The following is an 18,487-nucleotide window of genomic DNA, read 5'->3' on the forward strand; positions in this document are numbered from 1 at the left end:
CTAGACAGAAAGTCCCAGGACAGTCTGGGACGCCATCGGCTGTTGTGACTGACGAAAATAGACATACAGCCGTTGAGAGACATCATCTATGAGGGAATTGTTTCACATCTAGTCAGTTTACTATGTGCTTGACAAACATGGCATGTTAGCTTGCTTTCCTACGGGCTACACTAAAGCCAACTCAAGCGAGATTAGCCACTGCTACTCGGACTACTAACAGAAACCAGAAAGCTTCCATTACCAAAATCTTGTCCACAGATTTTGCACGTTGCACATGCAGATATCCGTTTACGGAGATCATTCACAAAGTGGGCAAAAAGAGGATTCCTGCTTGAAAATGTGAGTCTGACAAAAGTAGGCGGGAACTTCCCTCCAATCTTCGGAGGAAACGACATCTTGGGACTTTTCTCTGCTTGTGCCACTGTAACAATACATTTTAGGATTTGTCTATTGAATATGATTAGTTTGTGAATTCAGTTGTCATGGATTTTATCCGTATCAAACACTCCAAAAAGCATACTAACTCTATAATGCTTTTTCTGTATTCATAAGCTTTGTAGAGGATGTTGTAGGTTAACAGGCACACAAGCAAAGGGCACACTGTCCCAAATGTAGCCTGTGTTTCTGCTTCTACATCTCACACTGTCTAACCCCCTCCCTGCTTTCACCAGCTCGACCACACCCTGCCATCCTCACACACGAGACGGATTTACTCATGTGCGCGCACAGTATATTTAGATCCCACTTTCGAAGTCCTTAGCTCAGCTTGATTGTCATTCCCAGTTGTGACGAGTTAACTGCAAATTGCCCCGCAGCTGCTGCTCTCTGTGCAGGGCGTGTGCATTACTGTAGCTCGGGAGTCCATTTTGCTTAAAGACAATCTCCGTTTTCCATTTGTTGATATGATGGCTGTGATCGTCGTGCGGTGTCCTTGTGTCAAATTGAATTTGCCACAGCTGCAACCGTGAGCCTTTGGCTACCGTTAGCATAAAGCTAAAGAACAAAACCTCACGTTGGCACCAAGCAAGCCTGATCCAACAGATGTTGGTTGAAGGCTTGGATTTGGCAGGCTGCTTGTTCTTGGCTTGGTGTAGTGCAGTTTACCCCAGCAGGCATGTTGGAGACGGTGTATTTTCATTTCTTTCACCCTCAAACCTGCTACTGGAAATGTTTTCCAATGTTAGCTCTAATTCAGTTTCTGTCAGCTCACAAAATGTAACCTATTTTTTTCTGCTAATAACATGCATGCCTTGAGGGATTTGCTCAACTTATCTTTCATTGCAGGGATTCATTAGGATGCTATGACACATACGTAATAACTTCTGACTAATGTTGCATTATTTTCAAGGTAATACATCACATAGACAAAGCTCCTTAAAATGTGCTATTCCTTTGCATATAGAAAGAGAAAAAGCTCAGTTTTGTATGTTTTATTATTCTGTTATTACAAAGCACCAGTTTTTATTTTCTCAGCTTCTTATATATTCACCGTTAAGCTGTAACTGTAACCATCCTGTTCCTCTCTTCCTGCAGACGGATGTAAACGCCTGTTATCTGCGAGCAGCTCGAGCCGGGAACCTAGAGAAAGCTTTGGACTACTTGAAGAATGGAGTCGACATCAACATTTGCAATCAGGTGAGGTTGCTAGTTGACAAAAACTGTCAGACCTCAAGGTGATAGTCCATCTAAAATCTCATTGCCAAATGCGCTACAACCATGTAACCTATAGCCATTGCTATGGTGTTATGAGATGATTTGCCATTAAAATTAGTACAGACATTCATAGTCCTCAGAAGATTAAACAAACTGACTTTGATGTTACATTGCCCCCATGAACTTGATGGTAATATTTGATATAGACTCTGGTAATGACTTTACGGATCCCTTAATATTTTTTCATCATCATCATTTCCTTGTGCTCGTAGGCTAACGTGAGCAAACATCATGTAGGTATTGTCGCCGTGCGCATATTAGCACATTGACATTAGCACTTAGCTCAAAGTATAATATCCAAAAACATGTCTGCAGACTCCAAGCCTTTTTTCCCTTTTTGTGACATTTAATTGTTGTGTTGACAAAATTAGAGTAACTCTTTGGCCACTGTGGGTAGTTTGTCTGCCTTTGAAAATATCTTTAGGCAACGCTTTAAAGGGCAAATCTGGTGATCCCCAAAACAACAGAGAAATGGGTTTTTGTATATCCAGCAACTAATATATCTTATTTTGTGCTCATGTGATGAAAAACTTCCTGACTGGAAAATCTGCAAAAAATTTGCTGCACAACTTTTGACACAAGACTCAGACTTGCCAGATACTACAGTTTTGTAACTTGCAAGCTGCATGTTCATCTCTCACCAGCGCCTAACGCCACACTGCTGATCAAATGCAGATGTCTTTATGATTTACACGGGTGTGTATGAAATTAACCGTATGTCTTGGCTCCCCTGATACGTTTCCTTTGCTCTTTAGTGTCACATAAATTCTGGAAACAGCTAAACAGCTTATCAGCGTGTTGTTGTGTTGAATGCTTCCATTATCTATTACTGCATATCCTGTAGAGTGCCGCAGGGACTGGAGCCTATCCCTGCTGCCATTTGCATTGGGCGAGAGGCAGAGTACACCCTGGACAAGTCGTCGCTCCATCACAGCGCTAAAACCATGATAGACACACATGTCTTTGGACTGTGGGAACAAGCTGTAATACATAAAATGTATATTACCTACTAAAAAAAATAACCAAAAACAAACAAACTGGTTTCTAAAATTAGTTTGTCTTCCTTAAAGGGGAACTACCGTTTTTTTACAACCTGGACCTTATTTCTGGCATAAAATACGATCGTTTACTCACCCATATAACTTTGGTGTCATTTGGAGTCGTTCGGCTGATATTTAGTTCCAGCGGAGCGCCACATATATCCATATAGTGGAAGTGACTGGGGCACCGAAATGCAGCCTCTAAATAATGCATTATATGCCGCAAAACTAATTTATTTCACCAATATTTTGTTACGATATGCAAGTGCTATTCCCCGTTGAGTCCGGGGTTACCTGTTCATCATCTGGGGTCTGTAGATTGACTTACTAACCTCTGGCCTGGATGATGTCATCTCTGAGCACGTGCGCACCTTCAACAGTCGGCTTGTTTACCTGTAGTTTGCCTGCCACTGCTATTTTTTTGCAACATGGCTGATTATTTTTCCGATTCTGAGGTTGTGTATGACGACTTTGTTTATGATGGATGTCCTTACCGTTTTGAGCCAGAGTATACGGATGAGGAGCTCGTTGAAAGGAGGATGCGGATGCAGAGAGAGGAACAGCTGGCCAAAAAACAACAAACGCGAATAGATAGTAGCTGGTGGTGTTCTTGTGGACAATGTTTGTCTATGACAACAAAGGGGGAATGCCTCTGTTGTCACGGGGGATAGCACTAGCGTATCATAACAAAATATTGGTGAAATGAACGAGCTCCGTGGCAGATAATGCGTTATTAAGAGGCTGCATTTCGGTGCCCCAGTCACTTCCACTATATGGATATACGCGGTGCTCCACTGGATCTAAATACCGTCCGAACAACTCCAAATGACACCAAAGTTATATGGGTGAGTAAACGATCGTATTATATACCAGAAATAAGGTCCAGGTTGTAAAAAACGGTAATTCCCCTTTAAGAACAAATAAGGTTGAAGTTGAGAGCTAGGAAGACGATTAAGAAAAGGGCCAGTACATTATTTCCTTTGTTGTCTTTATGGGTTTTTTTTTTTTTTTAATAAAAATATACATACATGACAAGATCTGTATTGAAGATTTAGTTGATATGAATTCTTTAGAAACAAACCCTCAGTTGCTCAAAGACTCAAGGACTCACAACACAACAACAACCACCTCCTTCTCTTGATTTTAACACCCCTCTCTCCGCTTGTCTCCTCTCTGCAGAATGGCCTGAATGCTCTCCATCTGGCCTCAAAGGAGGGCCATGTGGAAGTGGTGGCTGAGCTCATCAAGCAGGGCGCCAACGTGGACGCAGCTACCAAGGTGTGAGTCGCATAAACACACGCGCGCCCTCACACGCATGACTTCACACACACACAGTTTGCTGCGTTAGCATCTTCTCGAAGTCACAGTCCGCTTGGGCGGCTCGCAGCAGGAGATGAATGGCTGCGTGTTAGAGCTGATTCAGTGAAGGTCCGCGCTGTCGTGTGCGTGACGGTATTTCACCGTACAGAGGTTTCTCCGCCGGGAGGTGTATGTAAACTCTGTGGCAGTGACAGCCAGTAGTGATCCAATACAACAAGGTAAACCCATCCAAGCGGAAAAATAATTAAATTCTACAAGAATGTGGATGCCGGGAACCCTGGATTAACCGCAGCAGGAGCACCCACCACTGCCATTTAGACTCTCCCTGCATCCAGCTGTTGCGATTCTCTGTAAACCGGCTCAAATGAGCACTGCTGAACCACGTTGTCCGACATTACTAGCTGCCTCGCCACAAAGCTACAGTTATAGTTAAGCCAAGGAGACGTTGTTTACATCCTGTCGCGCTGCCACGAGCCTCCCGTAATGAGTAGATGCTTTTTTCTGCAGAGTAGGCGGGTGTAAATAGGTCGACAGGAGATAGTTCCTACATTTTTTATTGAGTAATCAGCTCCGAGACGTTGCCGTTTTTGTTTTTTATATGTTTTATTTATTATTTTTTGATAGTTTGAGCACCACGGTTCATGTAGTTCTGCTCTGAGTATTTTACATTCGGGGTTTAACCTTCTCTTTACTGTAAGCTCTGGAAAATAGCACACTTAAAAGAAGGCCAACTTTGCACCAGTGTCAGCTTTAGTCCAATTTTTAATTAGATATGAGGTGTGTGGTTAAACGTCATGGTCTTCTCAATGGTGTCTTGAGATTCCTGTCCCAAGTTTTTGTCAGCAGACGTTCACATTTAAAAATCCAGATAAGAACTTTGGTAGATTTAAGCCAGTTTTCTCCTAAATACTTGACTTACATGTGGACATAAAGAGAACTAAATAAAGGTAATGCTTTATATGTGCTCAATGCATAAATTACCATAAAAACTTAATGAACTGTTGCTGTGTTTACAGCCTGCTTTCTCTGCCATAGAGTCTGTTTATATGCAGTTTTAAGAATACGGTGATCCTTACAGAAGCAGGTTGAAGCCCCATAGCTGTCTTCTTTTTCAGTTGTTAGTAAATTATTGTGGCCTAACGCAGGGCAACGCTAGTTCGGCGAGACCATAACTCGACCCTCACGTGGTCGAGTCGCTCTCAGCTACGGGGGTAGCAGACGGAAGAGGAATGAGGAATGAGGAATGAGGGGAGGTGTTTATGTGGAGGTTCCAGTGGCAGCAGGAATGGCAACATGGCAACAGCTGCTGCTTGCTTATAGCTGACGCGCGCACGACAGGTGCTTCCGTTGGAGGATCAGGATGTGTACTACCCAACGAACTCTTAAACACTTCACACATATTTAGATTTTCTTCTTTCTGAATGTCACCACAAACCTTGCTCCCTATTTCTCACCATTATACACCATTATTGACCGATCATTCAATTCAATTCAATTTTATTTATATAGCGTCAATAACAATACAAATCGTCTCAAGACGCTTTACAAAAACCCGGCCTGAAACCCCCAGAGCAAGCCTGAAGGCAACCGTGGCAAGGAAAAACTCCCTTTTAACAGGAAGAAACCTCGAGCAGAACCCAGCTCATATGGAGGGACCCATCTGCCTAAGGCCAGCCGGGTACAGACAGAAGAAAGAGAGAAGAGAACAGCAAGATAAACATACATCTGTCATAGATACACATATCTGACTAAAGCGTACATGTGGAATCTTATGATACAAACTGATGATGTTACATGACAGTTTGAAAATGTAAGAGAAATCATAGGCAGGTTGGAGAAATCATTAATGATAACTTCAACAGTGTTAATAATGCTTATTCGTCTTTTTTTTTTGTAGATACACGCACTGCAGAGAAATCTCTAAATGTCAAATAGCCTGCATAATATGTGTGTGTCTGTTAAACTACAATTCATGACAACTGTGCATACTCAGCATCTAAGTGAAGACAATTTGAGCTGACACGGCCAGACTCGATTCTTCTCAGAATATGAGTCTGGTCACATGCCACTTAGCTTTCATCATGGGGCATGTTTCAACCGATGCATAGGAAAAAACACCTCTGCACGCAATTGGATAGTTCTCCAACCAGTCAGAGCCATTCACGGCACTCAGATGACTCATAAAGCTTGGATATCGACCAGTCGATTTGGCGATGTGTCCGTTGGGTCACTCTGTTCATCCAGCATGCACCCACTCACAGAATATTAGCAACAGAGAGCTCACAGAGCATGTCTGCTAGTCGCTAGCATTTCCGCTTTTCAGCATTAACCACGCCCACTTCCAATTTCTGACCAATCGCAGAACAGTAGCCGGTCACAACGAGAACAAGCTGCGGGAACTCCCGACCGAGCGCTGCGAGAACAGCCTTAAGACTTCATTGCTGTTTCTCTTCTGTCCATCACCACATTAAGCCTGGCCAGACGTTATAATAGACCCAGCAGATCTTTGCCGGAGCATAATAGGCTCCTGAACAACTTTCCACCACAAGAAATGTATGGGTGGGGACGTTCTTCTGGTTTCCAGGTTACTGGAACAATGGCCCAAGACATTGTAAGCATTCATACCTGTGTGCTGGTGTGTCATCGTTAGCGGTGGGATTTCTGTGTCACTGTGTTCAGTTTCTTCTTGTATTTCAAATAATGACTGGAACTGAGTGAGTCACGTTGGAGCCAGAGCTAATGAATAATGAACAACAGTTACTTTTACTGAAATCACTGCAGCGCGGAGAAGAGAGGAGACGTCTGAGAAGCCAAGTGATTATTTTTTTTGTGCTTCTCCGGCCGCTGAGAGACGTGGACAAGGAAATGCGTTTTGGACCGACCACGTCCGCTGTGGTCTGCATCAACGCGATGTGTAATTAAATATCTCGGGAGGTGCACGTCAGGCCACAGGCACCATCTCACTCTTTAAATCTCAGCTACAATAAAACGTTTCTCTTGTGTGAGGGACGATGATGAGTAACTATCTTATCCTTCCATCCACACAGACAGGCGTCACACACACCAGCAATGAAAAAATAATTTAAATCTAACTTAAAACATGCTCTTTATGTTTTGAAAGCAGAAAGGAAACACTGCCCTCCACATAGCTTCCCTTGCCGGCCAGACAGACGTGGTGAAGGAGCTCGTTAACCACGGTGCCAATGTCAACGCACAGTCTCAGGTAAAACACCCCCTCCTCACCTGCACACACACACGCACACACTGTCAAAGCTCCCCAATTGTAAAAATCCATGTTTCAGTGTGTGTGCGTTCATGCAGATGAATGTGTACACAACTACTCTACACACAGTGTCTCTGTTTGTGTGTGTCCTGCGTCCTGTGTCAGCAGCACTGCACTGCAGCCCTGCCCATATTCAATAGTACACACACACACACACACACACACAAATACACACTGGACGTGTCACCACAGCAACCATAATAATGTCAATGTCAAAGCCTTGGCTGGAGCTGTAGAGGAAGAAACTTACACGGGTATTGATGGCCCATTACTTTGGGGTAAAAGTATGATTCAAAGTGGACAACAGGAAAGCTGATACAACGCTTTTAACAAATTGTTGTGTTTGTTGTTATTGTATTTGACTGTATAATCTAGTAGTCTAGTAATCTAGTAATAATATAGTACACAGTACTTATATGGAGGGATATATCCATATCTGATGCCTGTTTCCTGTGTTTATGACTGAACACATACATTTGTACTTCTGTTGGGCTGCTGTTCTGCTTTCATGTAATGTGTATTATTTTTTAAAAGTGCTTTACTGGTTTTTGACATTATTATTAATTGTCTGTTTTGAGTAAAACATGTAGATTGATTGGATTGTTTCCTCTGCTAAGCTAAAAGGGCATGTGCAGCAATGTGACAACAAGAGACCAAGACATTTGAATAAGATTGTAGTCATGACAGACAAAGAAACCCTTGACCAGCCTTAGTTTGAAAAAGGGCCGCTTGGTTTTATTAATGCTCCTTGCTAATTCAAATATGGCAGAACAAATCAGAGTCTGAATTGAAACTGCAATTAAAAAAAAGGTTGTGCAGCCGTACGTGGTGTGCACACTGGATGAGGACCAACGTCGTTGTAACGTCGAAAGGCGGAAACACCTCTGCCGACTAGAAGTAGGCGGGAACCAAGTTGAACTTATCGAAGCTTTGAAGCGACACAGTTGAAGCAAAGACCAGCGGTAGCAGCTTATACAGTTGTTTGACCTCTTCACCATGCTGGTAGTGGGCTTAGAGACTTGGCTCCCTGATGGAGCAATGGCATCCGTTGATGGCAAGTAGAGCCACCTCCGTTCACACGCCAGCAATATGTTTGGTTTGCTTGTTTCACCTGGAAACATTAGAGGTTAACTAGTCAACCAGAGCCTAGAGCATCCACTAGTGACCAACTGACAGCAACAAAGAGATGGACGACGAGCTAATTTCTTTAAATGTGGACGAGGGTTAACACTCATCTTGCCATGGTTTCATATTCAACATACAGACCTGAGAGAGGTTTTAGTCTTCTTCTAGGGTTAGGGTTAGTTCTCAACTAGTAAGGGAAGAAATGTATTTCCCAAAATCCCAAACTACTGTATTTCTTTAACATCGCTAATAGCTTCACAATAGAAACACATGTTCATAAGCTAGGTAGTAGTCCGGTGTATTTCTGGCTGAATTTTAAATGAGGAGTGTTAGGAGAATAAAGCAGTTGTTGCAGCGACACCAGAGTACCTTTGCACGTGTTTTCGGATCCCTGTGTTGCCATGGAGATGTGTTTTTCCTCGTTCTTGTGTCGCGCCGCGCACACACACACACACACAGCTGTCAGCCACAGCTCTGGATCGGCTTTTATCTCCACCGTTATCAGGTGTGAGGTATGTACCGAGGTGACAGTATGTAGCCTGTGCCACGAGAGGTCTGCTGGAAGAGCGGAGCTTTCACGACCTCCCGTCTTTCGGGAGTCGATCGTCCGGATCAAACTTTGTGTCTTAACTTGATTAAAATATATGATGGTGAAGCACATTTGCCTGAAATTTAATTAGGAAACGTTTTTATGGATGGAAAACATGTCAGTTAAAACCCTGACACGTCAAGGTGCTTTATCACATTAATGCACAAATCCTGTAGATCCAATATTGCCTTGCAGCAGTCCTGCTTATTTTTTTATACACTAATGCAAGCAGAGATATTTATGGGATAGATCAGTACATAGCACATGAGCCTAATATGAAGTCAGCCTGACTACCGTATATTGTATTTTAGTGCAGCAACATTATTCTTTTGAAAAGCTGTAGAGTAGTGAAGCAAAGAGATTCACTCACTCATGGACTTTCTAGTGCACATTAACTCTGGTTTCCTCTTATATGCCTGTTACCCCACCCCAAATGTTTCAGATTGAAACAAGCAGAACATATACAGCAATCTGGCATAACATTATGACCTAAGATCGTGTAGGTCAACAGAATGTTGTTAGTGGGGGCCTTTGGGTCCTGTGGGTTGAGGGGAGGGGCCTCTGTGGATCATCCCACAGTACTTGTGCATCCACGACGGAAATTGCTGTAGTATCAGGAAGGAAGGATTATTAAGGTGCAATAATGTGCATTAACAATAGCATGGCGGTATCTGTTATCTAATGTTCAACTAACTTGGTTGAAATAGAAACGTGTATATCCAGCCTGATTGGTTCTTTAAAACCTTATCATCATCATCAATGTTTGGTTTCCCTCCAGAATGGCTTTACTCCGCTGTATATGGCGGCGCAGGAGAATCACCTGGAAGTGGTGCAGTTCCTATTGGACAACGGCTCCAGTCAGAGCATCGCCACCGAGGTAAAGAAACACACACACACGAACAAACAGATAATGTACAGAGCAAATGCAGTTAGTGGGCTGTTTACACACACACTCACTCATTAGCAGCTTCTAATAGCTAACCTGTGTCTGAGCCTTCATTTAGCCTCCCTGTAATTACACTGCAACACTACGACCAACAGTTTGGTCACAAAAAAAAAATCTGTTGACTAAAGAGAGTGAGGGGGCTGGTGACAGCAGTGTGACGATGATTTCATTCAGAGTGACCTTGGCTGCCTGCAGCAGGAGCCAGTGACGTTACCAGAGCCTGGCATCTGTGGCGCGAGTAAGCGCTACGCTGCAAGTGTGCCACAGCCATCCATCATTCGCTGTAGTACCGGCACACGGCCAAGTGCCACCACCGTAAGACTAAAGTGCGACCGCCGCAGCCTCAATTTACGTTCAGCTCAGTTTGATTCTCCCATTTTATCATTGTGTGATTGTGGAACAATAGCCAGGAACTATAGGTCTGGGCGTTTTTGTCACAAACTCTGCAAATTATTGTCTCAAGACACTTTGCAGAACTAGTAATAGTGGCAAGAAACAGGAAAACACCTTGAGCAGCTAATTAATATAAAAAAAAAATAAGAAGAGGACGAGAAGAGAGGAACGAATAAGATAAATCTGGAGAAAGCATAAATGGTGCACGTACACAACACACAAACAAGAATGCAAGATACTAGTCCATGCAATTCAAATACACAAGCAGTCGTCCAAGAATTTAAATCAGCATCTATCCAGATTATTATCTACGTCAGAGAGTGGCAGGGGACCGGAGCCTTTCCCAGCTGCCACTGGGCTGGAGGTCTGGTACTCTCTGGTAGAGTGCTAAATCAGCAACTAGGTAGTTAGAAATGTGTTCTTCACCCCATAGCTTTAAAAGTAACAGAGGACAAAGACAGCACATCAGATGGACATTAGATATTTAGCATGCTAATCTGATCAGAGAATAAGTAAACAAGACTATTAAACCGCTGATCAGCACTCGACTGATATCGTCTAGGTCGTCTTTTTGCTGCCAAAATAGCCCTGACCCATTGAGGTTTGGGCTCCACTAGACCTCTGGAGGTGTGCTGTGGTATCTGGCGCCGAGAACTCCTGCCTGAAAGTCGAATGTGTTTGTCCACCACATCCTGCAGATGCTCGATTGGACTGGGATTCTCGACCATTTTTATAATTTGAGGCACACCCAGTCTCTTAGCCGTCACAGTGTGGTCCTTACCTAAGTCGCTCAAGTCCTCCCACTTGCATAGTTTTTGATTTCAACTTTCGGTTCTTCCCCGGCCTGTCACCCGTACTTTTCTAATTAGCAAATGTTACTCAAAAAGGATTACAAAGTGCATTTGTCAGGGACTATTTTCAGAGGCGGATTAATACACCTTCGGTGGTGTGAAGGGAGCAGAGCAGACGCTGAGCGAGTCCTATGGATTTAGGTTTTACAGATCCGCTGCATTTTTTTTCTCTACTCCTGTCTCCTTTCCCCTTTCTCACTCCATCATTTTTTTTCTTTTGTCTGCCTCTTCCTCCTCCTCCTCCTTCTCCTCATCGTGCTTTCTCGACGCTCTCCTCCTTCCTCCCTCCCTACAGTCTCCACCGGGAGGCTGAGTGAATTATTCATGCGGGGAAATATATATCCACGTTTGAAGCAACTCCTGGTGTTGAATAATTTATATTTAACCGTTGGAGAAACCACAAAGAAGGATGGATCAGAAATTCCTTGTTTTTCTTTTATTTTTTATTTTTTTTAGAATATTATGTCATATCTTTTTGTTTAAACTCATTTTAATAAATTTTTTTGATTAAAAACACATATAAGATTAAAGATCTGTGTTTTTTTTTTTTTTTTTTTGTCAGCAGCCCAAATATAATAAAGATCACTTCCTATTATATCAGCTGGTTGGTTCTATTTTGGTGACAGTGAAATTGTGCTGTGTCATTGCAAGTTTCCCAGCTTGAAGACGCAGATCAAACCTCCTCTTTTAACGCATTTTTCTTTGTTGTTTTTGTCTCACCAGATATGTTTTTAGGACATTAAATAACCTAGCTTTGTGAATCCGTAATGATGCAGAGGAAGTAGCAGCTTTGGGATGAGTCTCTGCAGACATTTTTCTCGTTGATCAGATCATGAATGTGTGTCAGTGTGTGTGTGTGTGTGTGGACGCTGTTTTGTGCAGGATCTCCGAGGGATTGTTCTCCTTTGATGTGTGGGTGTGTAGAGATGCTGAGCTGGTTTCATCCAGACAGTCGGCGTCCTGTGTAAACACACAAATGCACATAATCTGTGTGTAGTTTTAGTTGTGAGAAATCTTTCCTTTTGATGATTCATAGATACTGCTGCTGCTGCTCGTGTCCTCTATATGAATCATGTGGATGCAGTTATCTCTGCTTCGTCGTTTTTATCCATTAACGGCTAAATTTCCTTTTCGAATTGTTGAGACACCGAACTCCTACTCAAGCACTTAAAGTATCTTTAGAGCAATAGTTAAAATGGCTAAATTGCTAAATGGTTGAGTGCTCTGTGCTTGTTAAGGCACTTTCAGACTCTTTAATATAATTTGATGCCAAACTAACACAAAACCGACGGTCGGCTGTTTGCTGAGTCATGACGGTGGTGAGCGTCTGTTTTGCTTCTGTGCCCCCCACCGTTGCCACCGTTCAGACCCCTGATGGCAGTAAAAGCAGCGCAGTAACGAAAAACTATAGATGTTTTTAATGGAACAATTCCCAAGATATTAAATTTGTTAATAACTAAAAAAGCAAAAAAAGCTTATACCAGATCACACATAGCCTAGACTTAAGTGTGGTTTATGCCTCTGCAGGACATAGACGCCATAACCTACACATGTAGCCTACGCCGGTTGGAGCCATTTATACTTGTGCGCTTGTCAGTCTGGCTTGCTCTGTAGAAACACCACCCAAACGGTAGACGGCGCGGTGTCTTTTTTGGCTGTTGGGTTAATTTTTGTTTCTACTTTCTGCTTCACTTTCAACTTTTGCCGAATTTTGCCAAAGACGAATCATACAAATGCTTGTAGCCTACCTCTGAACCTCCTTTCCTCGATGTGTTCCATCTTTACTGATCCAAAACAATCGGAAAAAATGCGGAAATATGCTACCAAGAAGCAGACCAATCACAGCTCATGTGGTCTGCATCTCCGTGGCGCGTAGTTAGATTTCTGGGGAGGTGCATGTCAGGCTATGGTGTTAGGGTCTGGGTAGGGTCTGGGTTGTCACCGTAGCTACATCGTCAAACTGAGGCATAAGCATAAACAGCGCATTTTTCTGAAGAATAAAGTTCAATTCATAATTTTTAAGAATAGCAAATAGTATCTGCTGTGTTTTAGCATGCAAGATTTCTAACACACTAACACTTTCTAACATAGAAATATAGAAATTAAAGGTTTTGTTTAGCCGTCGCTGCAACTATCAGCTAACTTCAAGTATTTACTGTTTCTGCTGGTTTCCAGGATGGTTTCACTCCACTCGCGGTGGCGCTGCAGCAGGGTCACGACCAGGTGGTTTCCCTCCTCCTGGAAAATGACACCAAGGGGAAAGTTCGGCTCCCAGCGCTGCACATCGCCGCCCGGAAAGACGACACCAAGGCCGCCGCCCTCCTCCTCCAGAACGACCACAACGCCGACGTGGAGTCCAAGGTAGGTATGCTCTCTGAGCCTTCGGCGGGACCTACTGTCGAAAGAGGAACTGATTTGTCTTCTGTTGAAGACACATTATTCGTAGCCCCATGAACCCTTTCACTACTTGAGAGTGTCTAGTTGCATTTAACCACTACCTTTGTGAGTTGAAAGCTGTTAGCGCCAACGTGAACAGGATGAGCTTAATATTCCGGGGATGTGGGAAACATGACCTGGTGTCTCCTCTGTCTCATTTAAACAGTTTAAATAAGATTTAGTCAGTGAAGTTACTCTGTTTCTCCATCTGTCCCAAAATGTTGATACAAACTCTATTTTCCCCTGGGTTTCGTCTCTCAGGCTGCATACAGATTTGCTGGATAATCAAATGTGCCTCTTTGTCTAAACCTGCAGCACTAAATACGCCAATGCAGCCTTCATAAAAAGACAAAGCACGCGCATCATTCACGCAAGGTGTCATGGGGCTACGAGTAACGTTTATAATGTTGCTTTCCAACTGTAAGGAGATGGCGTGAGTCCTGAACACGTCTTCTGTTGGACAGCAGTTCAACGAACATTTATAGTTTTGAGGAAAGTCTTTTTTTTCAGGGGGAGTAAGATTCAGAAAAACAAAGATACTAACAAATAAAGCGCTGTAGGGAGAGCTGCAGTCCATCATCTGGTTGTCTGTACTTCTGTGTGGTTGCCTTTTAGTTCTTTTCATTATGTACGGTCACATTGCCACATATCCATCGTACAGCTTGGTGCAACCATGGTGTTGGTGTTGCTGTTGTAATTGTTGTGGTGCACTAACCACCCCATTCTCTCCTCCTCCTCCTCCTCCTCCTCCTCCTCCTAATCCTCCTCCTCCTACTACTACCTTTCCTCCCTATATTTTTTCCTACCCAACCAACCCCTCCCTTTTCCCTTTTCCCTTCTAGATGATGGTGAATAGAACAACAGAGGTACATCTTCTTCTTCTTGTCCTTCCTCACTTTCTTCTACTCCTGCTCCTCCTCCTCCTGTTTTCTCCTCTCATTGTTCACTCACGGTCACCTTTGCAAAGCTTTCTGTCTGCTAGCATGGATGCTAAATGCTGGCATGAATGCTTTTGCTGCTGACAGTCTCACCTGTGTGCCTCTTTTTTTTTTTTTTTTTTAAGCCTGTAATGCATTTCGACTCTGCTTCGTGTTTACTCAGTGGCTTGCTGTTTTGCGGCACAAATGAAATAAAGTGTAACGTCAGGATCTCAGAGTCATTTTACACTAACCACCTTGCTGTCATAGAATCTATTTCTAACTCAAGCACCTTTTTTCCCATTCACTCTAATTCTAGTTTTCCCTCTTTTCAGGTTTTGCACAGTTGTAATTTATTATTCATTTATTGTAAAATCATTAGGTGTAAGTTTTCATTTCCTGCTGCTCACCGCTGGACATGTTTCTGGTCGTTAAATGCCATAACCAGCTTTTTAATAGGACAACTTTTCAATTATGTGAAATATTTTCAATACCTTTCCTGGTGAGATTGAAGATATATTGATATTCTATGCCAATATACAGTGATTTTGAACCTAAAGGGAGCAGTTGGTTAGTTTAGCTTAGCTTAGCTTAGCTCAGCTTAAATAAAATTAAGATACTAGAAAACAGCTCTAAAAATAACAGTGGTGACTGTAAGAAATGTACTGACTCATTTCTTGGCTGGGCACTTCCTGGAGACTTTGTTGCCGGGCAACCCTTAAGGTGGCAACATCGCTCACTAGCCGTTAGCTAACCCCGATTCCAGTCTATGCTAAACTAAGCTAAACAGCCGTGGATTGTAGCTTCACATCTACTTCACATCTAGATCTTTCTCTGTCTTAATCACAATAATAACACCAAGTGTGAGTGAATGCCTAATAACTTTGTAAAAGATTTTGTAAAAAAAAATGGCTTTCGATCTCACCCTCATTCGGTGTTGTTTTTACCCTAAATGCTTCTGCACTGTTCTGCATTTCTTTGCAGCATGCACTGGCGGCAATGCAAGGTTTTAGTCAAAGCATAAAAACTAACAAGATCTCTTCTAAAGTTGCATCTACTGGCAGTGTTGTCTTTCGTTTTGGTTGTCTCCATCCACAGTAGCACCTCTCTCTCTGTAACGGGAGCCTACTCAATGCCCATTAACATTTGTGACATCCATCAGCTGGAAAAAAATGGTTTTGCTATTCGAACTTTTCGAAGCGATTGCTTGTGATATGCATCTTCCGGTTTTGGCGAATATAGCAAATAAAATGTACAGCTGATACATTAAAGATCCAGCAAGTCACCCAGCTGTTGATGAGAAGACGATTTTCGTTTAGGTTTAGCAAACCAGTAAATTTGATTTATTATAATTTTTAACAAAATGGGAACCTGAAATTCTGTGATTATTGTTGGAAGTCACAGTTTGTCGGTGCACATGTGCAGAATGCATGTGCCAGCGGTGTGTTCAAGTGCAATTTGGTCCTTTAACTAATGCTGATGCATGCCTCACCTGCATGTCTGTATTTTATATTTCCTGTCAGATGAAAGCATATCACAGAAGAACTGGTGCTGAAACAAGAACTGAACTAGAGGCTCAGCTTGCATGGTTTTCATTTGACAGGAGCTTAAGCTGCTTATGTTGTGAATCTGTCCACTTCAAACCTGAACAGTGTTAATCTTAATTATGAAACGCCAATAAACGTACTGTATCTTTATTCTAAAAGTGAAATCCAGCTCTTCTTTTGTTTTGTCAAATTCTGGAAGCATGTTTGACTTCTGCTCAGCTCTGATATGTCTGCTCTGCTCTCAGCCAGCTGCTACTGTATGTAACGTCCCATCATGCTTTGCCCACGGCCCGTTAATGGGCAGATTTGGCTTCCTTCTCTTGTCTCCTTCAAGTGATCCCCTTTCTCTTTCTGTCCGTCTCTCGCCCCCACCTCCCTCAGAGCGGTTTCACTCCTCTCCACATTGCGGCTCACTACGGCAACATCAACGTAGCAACGCTGCTGCTGAACAGAGGGGCGGCCGTGGACTTCAAGGCGAGGGTACGTACTCAACGCAGACCGTTTCCGAGTGCTGCTGCAAAGCACTCAGTCCGAGCCTCTCTTTTATTAGAGGGTGGGACGATGTGCAGGTATCTGTGTGTAACTCCACAGCTGTTCTCATCACTCTGCTGGAGGAAACACTCACACGTCGCCTGCGTGTCACACTATAGTACACTGCAGTTTCGCAAATAATGAATGGAAAATACAATACGTTATTTTATTTGTGTGACTTCCCGTATTATGCTTACAGCTGGGAAAACAGAAGCAGAGAATAAAGGGCGGATATGTGGATAATCCTCTTATTATTAAATCAAGAAAGCAAAACCAGCTTTTATACTTCAAGGTGATCCATTGTCTGCTCTGGTCTAAACAGAAGCTCAGCAACATATTTGTTCTTGTTACAAGTCAAAGGACACAGACATTAGAGGTTAAAAAAATAAAGATTTATTCTGGTAAATTAAACCAAAAAAGGAGTCAAGACCTAGTACCTGAACTTTGGATTTGCATGCTGGGTCGTTTGCACTTGAAGAGTTCAACTGAAGCACAGAGTCAGTACGTTATTTAATGAGGCCCATGAAAGGCGTGGTGGGATACGTACTGTACCAAGTCGTAATACCAAGTCCACATAAGTTACCTCCCGATGCATCTTTGATTAAACGGGCAAGGCAATAACACATCTGGCTCTTTGGCCTGCTTAAACTCCCATGGCAGCTATGTGTTTTATTCATACCTCCGCTGCTGTGGCTGATTAGGGTAGTAAAGCTCATATACCACCAGAGACTCCTGCACTTCCCCAGCCCTTCATGTGAACATTTTTGGGTTTTTGGTTTGCACCTTTAGTTCATATTGTATGTTCTAGGCCTGCCGGAGGATGTCAGGTGTTATCGGAGAGATATTTGTCTGTACGCAAACCCACCGATTTAAATCCCTTAGTGCCACTTCTGGGAGTTTCAGACACAAAATGAGACAGTGTGGAACAACGTCAGCCTGCCGGTACACAAAGCTCGATCTCGCTTAATTGCAAAACTGCGCCAACGCACTGTTCACCGAATCTGATGAATGATGTGATCAAATGCCAGGAATTTATCAAATGAAAAAAGACTGGATTTGATCACATTTGTCAAGATGAAGGGTTTGGACCCGAAGTAGCTTCCCCTAGACACCTGCCCACCCCTCCAACCAAAAATGAACTAATCCATCAGGGACAGGGTGCGTTGCCAAAGTCAGATTAATCTTATTCCTCCGTTAAAGACATTATTTAATGCACAGACACACAGTTTATTCTAAGTCATACTGAGTCAATATTCTAAGTCAAATACTGAGCCTCAATAAATAAAGAAACCATGGATTTGTTGTTTTAAAGATTTACTTGAAGAAATATAACAGGGTTTAAAATAGGGGTGAAGGTCCTTTTGAACTTGCAGGTTCATTTCAATTGAATTTATCGACGATAGATGTAAGAAAAGAAAAGAAGACAGTATTTCCCCTACAAATTAGTACAAATTTCACATATTTCAGTCTTACCGGTGCACATCTATAGAAAGACATCTGCTGAACACACCCAGTTTGCAGACAGAGGTGCTATTAGACTCTGGCAGTTTTTCTCTGGGGGAAAAAACAAGATGAAGAACGCTGCATCCGAGCTTTCTGCACCTGGACATGGTTATGTTCCTCTAGAGGGGGATGTTTAGCCGTTTTCCTGCAGCTCCGTCAAATGTTCAGATGTGTTTAAAGGCTTGACCTTGATTTAACTGTTATGCGACCTACAAAAAAAAAACGAAAAAACATTCTGTGTGGTGTTCCTCTTGTGTTATTTCCGTCTTTCGCCGAGCGGTTAAATGATGCCT

At 42.8% G+C, this 18,487-nt stretch overlaps 1 protein-coding gene across 2 annotated transcripts in view; it reads left to right on the plus strand.

Moving 5' to 3' along the window:
- The first annotated feature begins 1,047 nt into the window (after window positions 1–1,047).
- Window positions 1,048–18,487, plus strand: part of LOC311503952 (ankyrin-1-like) — a 76,834-nt gene continuing 59,394 nt past the window's right edge. The window contains exons 1-7 of one of the 2 annotated variants that reach the window (XM_084566878.1): window positions 1,048–1,635; window positions 3,933–4,031; window positions 7,198–7,296; window positions 9,849–9,947; window positions 13,436–13,621; window positions 14,539–14,562; window positions 16,542–16,640. In XM_084566878.1, coding sequence (XP_084423004.1) covers window positions 1,330–1,635; window positions 3,933–4,031; window positions 7,198–7,296; window positions 9,849–9,947; window positions 13,436–13,621; window positions 14,539–14,562; window positions 16,542–16,640 — 912 coding nt within the window. In that variant the 5' untranslated portion in view covers window positions 1,048–1,329. The remainder of the gene's footprint in view (window positions 1,636–3,932; window positions 4,032–7,197; window positions 7,297–9,848; window positions 9,948–13,435; window positions 13,622–14,538; window positions 14,563–16,541; window positions 16,641–18,487) is intronic. The other variant, XM_084566877.1, reaches the window with a different exon arrangement.

This window comes from Chelon labrosus, assembly GCF_963514085.1.
Source record: "Chelon labrosus genome assembly, chromosome: 19".
Classification (NCBI taxonomy): domain Eukaryota; kingdom Metazoa; phylum Chordata; class Actinopteri; order Mugiliformes; family Mugilidae; genus Chelon; species Chelon labrosus.